Raw genomic sequence first — 10,000 nt, forward strand, 5'->3', positions numbered from 1 at the left:
TGTGTGTGTGTGTGTGTGTGTGTGTGTGTGTGAGTGTGTGGATGTGTGTGTGTGTGTGTGTGTGTGTGTGTGTGTGTGTGGATGTGTGTGTGTGGATGTGTGTGTGTATGTGTGTGTGTGTGTGTGTGTATGTATGTGTGTGTGTGTGTGTGTGTGTGTGATTGAGTGTGTGTGGATGTGTGGATGTGTGTGTGTGAGAGTGTGTGGATGTGTGTGAGTGAGTGTGTGGATGTGTGTGAGTGAGTGTGTGTGTGTGCGGATGTGTGTGTGTGTGAGTGTGTGTGGATGTGTGTGCGTGTGTGTGTGAGTGAGTGTGTGGATGTGTGTGAGTGTGTGTGTGTGTGTGTGTGTGTGGATGTGTGTGAGTGTGTGTGTGTGTGTGTGTGTGTGTGTGGATGTGTGTGATTGAGTGTGTGTGTGTGTGTGTGTGTGTGTGTGTGTGTGTGTGTGTACAGTGCGTGTGTGTGTGTGTGTGTTAGGGACATTAGATACCACATACACGAGTGAATGTGTGTGTGTGTGTGTGTGTGTGTGTGTGTGTGTGTGTGTGTGTGTGTGAGTGACATTAGATACCACATACACTAGTGAATGTGTGTGTGTGTGTGTGTGTGTGTGTGTGTGTGTGTGTGTGTGTGTGTGTATGTGTGTGATTGAGTGTGTGTGTGTGTGTACAGTGCGTGCGTGCGTGTGAGTGACATTAGATACATACTGTACACTAGTGAATGTGTGTGTGTGTGTGTGTGTGTACAGTGCGTGCGTGCGTGTGTGTGAGGGACATTAGATACCACATACACTAGTGAATGTGTGTGTGTGTGTGTGTGTGACATTAGATACCACATACACTAGTGAATGTGTGTGTGTGTGTGTGTGTGTGTGTACAGTGCGTGCGTGCGTGTGTGTGAGGGACATTAGATACCACATACTCTAGTGAATGTGTGTGTGTGTGTGTGTGAGTGACATTAGATACCACATACTCTAGTGAATGTGTGTGTGTGTGTGTGTGTGTGTGTGTGTGTGTGTGTGTGGGACATTAGATACCACCAGAGACACTTATATATAAGGAGACACTGCACTGGAAAAATCGCCCATTGAAAAGCATGGGGTAACTTCGTAACGCGAAAGATGGCGGTTGTTTACACCGGTTGGCTATGGTTTGCACATGTCCCGCCTCTTCCAGTGCCGTTGCTCCAATCATTTGGCCGATCCTTGGCGGTCACGCTTTTTGAAAGCTGCGTCGTGAATAATAGAGCATGCGCAGTCCAAAATGACCAGTAAGAAAAAGGCTTTTTAAGCGTTAATTTGATACAAAACCACCAAACCTTTTCAGCGATTTTAGTCAGATTTTCATCGCGATTTCAAACATGTGATTTTTATGTCTCTTACACCTCGGAACATGGACATCCAGCTCTCTCCCCATTCATTTAGATAGAGCCTGGTCTTGTTCCGGTCAAAGTCGCTGCCCGACCCCATGGCCAATATGGCTGCCGAGTGACGTGACTTGCTTTAAAAAGACTTTGATACCACATACACTAGTGAATGTGTGTGTGTGTGTGTGTGTGTGTGTGTGTGTGTGTGTGTGTGTGTGTGTGTGAGGGACATTAGATACCACATACACTAGTGAATGTGTGTGTGTGTGTGTGTGTGTGTGTGTGTGTGTGTGTGTGTGTGTGAGGGACATTAGATACCACATACACTAGTGAATGTGTGTGTGTGTGTGTGTGTGTGTGTGTGTGTGTGTGTGTGTGTGTGTGTGTGTGTGTGTGTGAGGGACATTAGATACCACATACACTAGTGAATGTGTGTGTGTGTGTGTGTGTGTGTGTGTGTGAGGGACATTAGATACCACATACACTAGTGAATGTGTGTGTGTGTGTGTGTGTGTGTGTGAGGGACATTAGATACCACATACACTAGTGAATGTGTGTGTGTGTGAGGGACGTTAGATACTACAGTACATACACTAGTGAATGTGACCTAATAAGGACGGGGCAAAACCAGAGCAGTGGATTCAGGTCCCTTCAGGGGACACCAGTGTAAACAGTTTACACACACACACACCCACACACCCACACCCACACACACCTTTTAAGTGCATTGTCTTTTTTCCTTTTTCTTTCCTGCCCTCCTTTCCTGCCCTCTCCTCCTCTCCCCTCCTTTCCTCTCCTCTCATCTCCTCCTCTCCCTCCTCTCTCCTCCTCTCATCTCCTCTCCTCCTCTCCCCTCCTCTCTCCTCCTCTCCCCTCCTCTCCTCACCTCTCCCCTCCTCTCTCCTCCTCTCATCTCCTCTCCTCCTCTCCCCTCCTCTCCTCACCTCTCCTCCTCTCTCCTCCTCTCTCCTCCTCTCATCTCCTCTCCTCACCTCTCCCCTCCTCTCTCCTCCTCTCTCCTCCTCTCATCTCCTCTCCTCACCTCCCCTCCTCTTCTCTCTCCACCTCTCCTCTCTGTGCATCAGACGGGAGGGCTTCGTTCATCTGAGCCGTGCGTGCATGCGTGCGTTTACCTGTGTTCTCACTGGTGTCTGTGTGTGTGTGCATGTGTGTGTGTTGTTCTCCCATTTTAGACCACCTACTGTGATATGCTCTGAATTACCACGCATACACGCGTGTGCACACACACACACACACACACACAATTATGAATCCACAATCACTCAAAACACAAAAGCGGATGCCCAAAATAACCAGATGAGGCTGTCTGACACCAGCATCTCTTATTGTTCAAGAAGCGCACACACACACACACACACACACACACGACAGCACCTCTTATTGTCCAAGAACCACACACACACACACACACACACACACACACACACACACACACACACACACACACACACACACACACACACACCAGCACCTCTTATTGTTCAAGAAGCACACACACACACACACACACACACACCAGCACCTCTTATTGTCCAAGAAGCACACACACAACACACACACACACACACACACACACACACACACCAGCACCTCTTTTGTCCAAGAGGGTGATACCCCCTTCCTGTATAAACACACACACACACACACACATGCACACACACACACACACACACACACATACATTCACATATACACGTACATAAAAACACACAAACTCACAAAAAGACTCTTGCTTACATATCACTACTTTCACATTTTTACCACATCTCTCTCTCTGTGTACTGTGTGTGTGTGTGTGTGTGTGTGTGTGTGTGTGTGTGTGTGTGTGTGTGTGTGTGTGTGTGTGTGTGTGTGTGTGTGTGTGTGTGTGTGTGTGTGTGTGTGTGTGCGTATGTGTGTGTGTGTGTGTGTGTGTGTGTGTGTGTGTGTGTGTGTGTGTAAATATAAATTGATCCTCATGCAGGCCTTGACACATGATGTGCTGCCGCCCCCTAGTGGCCACTAGTGAGACCATCTCATGGTGTCTCCTAAATGACATCTTACCGTGACTCACAGAGCTGGAACAGTGTTGCAAGGCTGACTGTACAACTCCAGTGGAACTTTAATTTCACAACGATGCTGGAGTTCACCAGCACCAAACTCCAAGAGCACATGCAGTAAAGAAAATAGGATTTGGAAGGCAGTAGAGTCTCCTGCTAAGAACCAAACCGGACTTTGTTCAAATCCACAAATCTATGGCTACTGGAAAATGTAAGGTTCATTTATCAAATGTTATTTTGAAGTTTTAAAAAACATCTTTATTGTAGAATTTCCGAACAATAGGGCTCGGAAATAACATAAAACACACTGGCAGGAATAATTTAGTGGGACGCTTGTATATGTTAGTTAACTCATAAGTTCACTTTTTACTGTGCTACATGGCGACCTCTGGACAAAGTTAGCCTACTGACAGGCAAGACATCTTTAACATGGATGTAACCGCTATCTAGGGCTGTTCGATTTTGTCCAAAAATAAAATCTCGATTTTCTTTTCTCAAAATTCGTTGGCCTCACACACAAGCAATGGCAATAAAATAATACACACTACAGTATATAATTATATTTATATTTTCGTATTGCTTAATCAGAGAAGTCCGAAAACTAGTGGCAATTAGTTCCGTGAATCCTGCATGATATCTACTCGGCTGACTCTGAAGCCTGCAGTTATGGGTAATGTATCAGAGTTCAAGCACGCGCAGAACGTACAATCGGCGTCGGCGTCGCTTCGGTGTGTTCAGTGGCATTTTTTTGACCAACCCGGGGAGACGAGAGCCCGATTGATAGTCCGACTGCTTTTCTGCCGACGGTCGGCCGGTCGGGTTGGTGTGTTCAGGCCTATTCACACACACACACACACACACACACACACACACACACACACAGTATCACTCTGCTCACTCTGCCCTCATTGAATTGGCTTTGCAGGTTCAACTGCAGAAGATCCCATTTATGTCCATTGTTTGCAAGACTTTTACTACCTTACTACCCTTTGAACGCAACTCTGAGAGAGAGATAGAGCTGAGATATCAGTATGTCCAAGTAGGTGTAAATTCAGACACAGTGCAATATTACAGTATTGCATATTTACTATCAGAGTCTGTGGCTTCACAGTACAAATCATATTCTGTATTAGCCTGGCTAGCGCCTACCACTTCTCAAATGAGAGAATTTGAAAAAATGCCCAGATCCGTTCATTGGGCGCCATGGATGTCTATCAAATGTGTCATAGCTCATCATCGTCTTGCTTTCCCCCCGCTCTGTGATTGGTCCCCTATCTCAGGCAAAAATGAGGGTGGTAGTTTCCAGACTGTCTTAGCAGCGTAAATGAAATTGCACGCTAGACATTATGGGAACACCCAGGCTAATTACTGTACCTCTGCCAAGGAGGTTATGCTTTCATTGGGGAAGCTTACAAGCCAGCGACTAGCTAAAAGCATCCAGTATGGACAACGTAGTCTGTTCACCATCACACCACAGGGACCGTTCGACTTCGAACTAAGCCCGCAAGGATAAAAAGATTCTAACACTTCAGATTGGCTTCAGGTGTGAACAAAAGAGGGCGAATACCAGGTGAATCCTCTCATTTCATAACCTTTCCTCCAGGACCCATACACCCAGCCCTGAAAACTGTCTTCCATTGTGTGGTGTATTGTCAAATCACTGCTCTGCAGGAGGTTCATTTTGCCTGATGTGTGAATGATTTGAGACCATTAGTTAGTTTTGAGCCAAGGTAAAAGTGTTTTGAGGTGATTGTTCATATTTTGTAATAAGATTCAAGGGTTTTGAGTATGTAGTTTGAAAAATTAGTTTTGTGTTTACAATTTTGAGAAAAGGTAAGGAGCTTCAAAAAAGGTGTTCTAGCAATTATGAAAAACTGAAATAGTGGTGGCACAGCGCCCCATAGTGGAGCTCAAATACACCACACTACCTCTGAGGAAGCAGCGCCCCATAGCGCCCCCTAGTGGAGCTCAAATACACCACACTACCTCTGAGGAAGCAGCGCCCCATAGCGCCCCCTAGTGGAGCTCAAATACACCACACTACCTCTGAGGAACAATATTTTAATCCAGTCACATTCTGGTCCATGATATACAAAACAAATAATTAAGATATGTAAGAAAAGCGGTCTTGTTACATAGATAAAAAAATATAAAAATATAAAAACACTCAATTACACATCAAGCATCACTTCATTTCAATATCATAAATATGAATTAGCATTGTTATAAATAAAATATAACTCTTAAAGCATCAATGAATTTCAATATCATAAATATGTCAAGCATCACTTAATTTCAATATTATATGAATTAGCATTGTTATAGATCAAACATAACTATTCAATTAATTCCCATTAATTGGGTCATCATGTCATACTTCAGTGCAGACAGGTCACTTGTGGTTATGCGCCTCTCGTCATTCAAGACTACAGTGAGGCAGTAGAGCTAGCTAGCTACAGACGAGCCAGCTATCTACAGACTACAGTGAAGCAGTAGCGCTAGCTATCTACAGACTACAGTGAAGGAGAAGCGCTAGCTAGCTACAGACTACAGTGAGGCAGTAGAGCTAGCTAGCTAGCTAGCTACAGACTACACTGAGGCAGTAGAGCTAGCTAGCTATGGACAAGCTAGCTAGCTACAGACTACAGTGAAGCAGTAGAGCTAGCTAGCTAGCTACAGACTACACTGAGGCAGTAGAGCTAGCTAGCTACAGACTACACTGAGGCAGTAGAGCTAGCTAGCTACAGACTACAGTGAGGCAGTAGAGCTAGCTATCTACAGACTACACTGAGGCAGTAGCGCTAGCTAGCTACAGACTACAGTGAGGCAGTAGAGCTAGCTAGCTACAGATGAGCTAGCTAGCTACAGACTACAGTGAAGCAGTAGAGCTAGCTATCTACAGACTACAGTGAAGGAGAAGCGCTAGCTAGCTACAGACTACAGTGAGGCAGTAGCGCTAGCTAGCTACAGACGAGCTAGCTAGCTACAGACTACAGTGAAGCAGTAGAGCTAGCTATCTACAGACTACAGTGAAGGAGAAGCGCTAGCTAGCTACAGACTACAGTGAAGCAGTAGAGTTAGCTAGCTAGCTACAGACCACAGTGAAGCAGTAGCGCTAGCTAGCTACAGACTACAGTGAGGCAGTAGAGCTAGCTAGCTACAGACGAGCTAACTATCTACAGACTACAGTGAAGCAGTAGAGCTAGCTATCTACAGACTACAGTGAAGGAGAAGCGCTAGCTAGCTACAGACTACAGTGAGGCAGTAGCGCTAGCTAGCTACAGACGAGCTAGCTAGCTACAGACTACAGTGAAGGAGAAGCACTAGCTAGCTACAGACTACAGTGAAGGAGAAGCACTAGCTAGCTACAGACTACAGTGAAGCAGTAGAGCTAGCTAGCTATGGACAGAGCTGCTGCAGCACACGTCAGTCCTCTATGCACCGCTGCCCTGGGGTCCCAAGTGCACAGACAGGGGGCGCTGCGCTGATGTCCATACGATGGTCGGGTCCAAGGGCTCACGGGGACCCAGGTCCTAGTGTCCGACCTGTGGTCATTTCCTCCCACTTCCTTCCTGTCAAAACTTCACTGTCCAAATAAAGGCAAAAAGGCCAAAAATATAAACTTAAAAAAAGAAAAAAAATGCAAAGCTATACCAGCTCAGCTGCTGCTACTGCTACAGTCCAACGGTGGCGCTATGGGACCAGGGGACCCCAAAAACATGGCTGCCCGAAGCAATGCCTGCTGAGAAAGAGGGGAAGGGGACTTCAAGCTACATGGATGCCCAGAGCAAAGCCCGCTGAGAAAGAGGGGAAGGGGACCTCGAGCTACATGGATGCCCAGAGCAAAGCCCGCTGAGAAAGAGGGGAAGGGGACTTCAAGCTACATGGATGCCCAGAGCAAAGCCCGCTGAGAAAGAGGGGAAGGGGACCTCGAGCTACATGGATGCCCAGAGCAAAGCCCGCTGAGGAAGAGGGGAAAAGGACCTCGAGCTCAGAGCTTCTCTACTTCTGTGGGTACATGGCCCCCTGAGTGTAGGACCTGAGGTCCGCTTGCCTGCCGATCCAGCTCAGAGCTTCTCTACTTCTGTGGGTACATGGCCCCCTGAGTGTAGGACCTGAGGTCCGCCTGCCTGCCGATCCACTTGTTGTAGTTGGTGACCTGCGTGTAGAAGCCGGGCTCGCCTCTCTTGCCGCAGTCTCTCCCAAAGCTGACGATCCCAAACAGGAACATCCGGCCCCCCACCTCACACACTAGCGGACCACCAGAGTCACCCTGAGAGAGAGAGAGAGAGAGAGAGGGGGAGGGGAGGGAGAGAGAGAGGGGAAGAGGGAGAGAGGGGGAGGGAGAGGGGGGAGGGGGGAAGAGGGAGAGAGGGGGAGGGAGAGAGAGAGAGAGAGAGAGAGAGAGGGGGGGGAGAGAGAGAGAGAGAGAGAGAGAGAGAGAGGGAGAGGGGTAGAGGGAGACGGGGAGAGAGGGAGAGGGGGAAGGGGGAGAGAGAGAGGGAGGGAGAGAGAGGGAGAGAGAGAGAGAGAGAGAGAGGGGGGGGGAGAGGGAGGAGGAGAGAGAGAGAGAGAGAGAGAGAGAGAGAGGGAGAGAGAGAGAGAGAGAGGGAGGGAGAGAGATAGGGGAAGAGGGAGAGAGGGGAGGGGAGGGGAAGAGAGAGAGAGAGAGAGAGAGAGAGAGAGAGGGGAAGAGGGAGAGAGGGGGAGGGAGGAGAGAGAGAGAGAGAGAGAGGAGAGGGAGGGAGAGAGAGAGAGAGAGGGGGGGGGGGGAGAGAGAGAGAGAGAGAGAGAGAGAGAGGGGAAGAGGGAGAGGGGGAGAGGGGGGAGAGAGGGAGTGGGAGGGAGGGAAAGACAAAGACAAGATCAGTTCAGACGTGAGTTTTTTCAGGAAAATATTTTGTATAATACGTGTGTGTGTGTGTGTCCAGTAGGTATCTACCTGACAGGCGTCAGTCTTCCATCCCGGGCTGGCGGCGCAGAACATGTTGTCGGTCACCTTGTCCGGCTCTGGGGCCTCCAGCAGACACTTGTCCTGCGGCCGCAGCTGCACCTGGCCTTCCTTCAGGTACTTGGTGAAGACCTCTACACACACACACACACACACACACACACACACACACACACACACACACACACACACACACACACACACACACACGGTTAGGAACATCACATTACACACACTTGTCCTGCGGCCGCAGCTGCACCTGGCCTTCCTTCAGGTACTTGGTGAAGACCTCTACACACACACACACACACACACACATGGTTAGGAACATCACATTACACACTCTCATGCACAAGCACACACACACAGGCACACGTGTTTGTATGTGTGTATCAGTGTGTGTGTGCGTACCTGCATCAGGCCTACTCAGCGCTGCCATTAGTAAACATTAGCCTATAGCGTACCTGCTTTACTCATCGCTGTCATTAGTAAACATTAGCCTATAGCGTACCTGCATTACTCATCGCTGCCATTAGTAAACATTAGCCTATAGCGTACCTGCTTTACTCATCGCTGTCATTAGTAAACATTAGCCTATAGCGTACCTGCTTTACTCAGCGCTGCCATTAGTAAACATTAGCCTATAGCACACCTGCATCAGACCTACTCAGCGCTGCCATTAGTAAACATTAGCCTATAGCGTACCTGCATTACTCAGCGCTGCCTTTAGTAAACATTAGCCTATAGCGTACCTGCATCAGACCTACTCAGCGCTGCCATTAGTAAACATTAGCCTATAGCGTACCTGCATCAGGCCTACTCATCGCTGCCATTAGTAAACATTAGCCTATAGCGTACCTGCATCAGACCTACTCAGCGCTGCCATTAGTAAACATTAGCCTATAGCGTACCTGCATCAGGCCTACTCATCGCTGCCATTAGTAAACATTAGCCTATAGCGTACCTGCATTACTCATCGCTGCCATTAGTAAACATTAGCCTATAGCGTACCTGCTTTACTCATCTCTGCCATTAGTAAACATTAGCCTATAGCGTACCTGCATCAGGCCTACTCATCTCTGCCATTAGTAAGCATTAGCCTATAGCGTACCTGCTTTACTCATCTCTGCCATTAGTAAACATTAGCCTATAGCGTACCTGCATCAGACCTACTCATCTCTGCCATTAGTAAGCATTAGCCTATAGCATACCTGCTTTACTCAGCGCTGCCATTAGTAAACATTAGCCTATAGCGTACCTGCTTTACTCATCTCTGCCATTAGTAAGCATTAGCCTATAGCGTACCTGCTTTACTCATCTCTGCCTTTAGTAAACATTAGCCTATAGGGTACCTGCATCAGGCCTACTCAGCGCTGCCATTAGTAAGCATTAGCCTATAGCGTACCTGCTTTACTCAGCGCTGCCATTAGTAAACATTAGCCTATAGCGTACCTGCTTTACTCAGCGCTGCCATTAGTAAACATTAGCCTATAGCGTACCTGCATCAGACCTACTCATCGCTGCCATTAGTAAGCATTAGCCTATAGCGTACCTGCATCAGGCCTACTCATCTCTGCCATTAGTAAACATTAGCCTATAGCGTACCTGCTTTACTCATCTCT

The 10,000-nt window shown here is 47.7% G+C and overlaps 1 protein-coding gene across 4 annotated transcripts in view; it reads right to left on the reverse strand.

The window, feature by feature from the left end:
• Nucleotides 1-6,130: 6,130 nt before the first annotated feature.
• The window catches only part of LOC134063767 (tissue-type plasminogen activator-like), a 17,399-nt gene continuing 13,529 nt past the window's right edge, over nucleotides 6,131-10,000 (reverse strand). For 2 of the 4 annotated variants that reach the window (XM_062519469.1, XM_062519472.1), the window contains 2 exons: nucleotides 8,370-8,512; nucleotides 6,131-7,700 (listed from right to left, as the gene is read on the reverse strand). In XM_062519469.1, the coding sequence (XP_062375453.1) occupies nucleotides 7,506-7,700; nucleotides 8,370-8,512 (338 nt within the window). In that variant the 3' untranslated portion in view covers nucleotides 6,131-7,505. The remainder of the gene's footprint in view (nucleotides 7,701-8,369; nucleotides 8,513-10,000) is intronic. The other 2 variants (XM_062519470.1, XM_062519471.1) reach the window with 2 other exon arrangements.

The sequence above is a fragment of the Sardina pilchardus genome, chromosome 18, assembly GCF_963854185.1.
Source record: "Sardina pilchardus chromosome 18, fSarPil1.1, whole genome shotgun sequence".
In the NCBI taxonomy this organism is placed as follows: Eukaryota; Metazoa; Chordata; class Actinopteri; order Clupeiformes; family Clupeidae; genus Sardina; species Sardina pilchardus.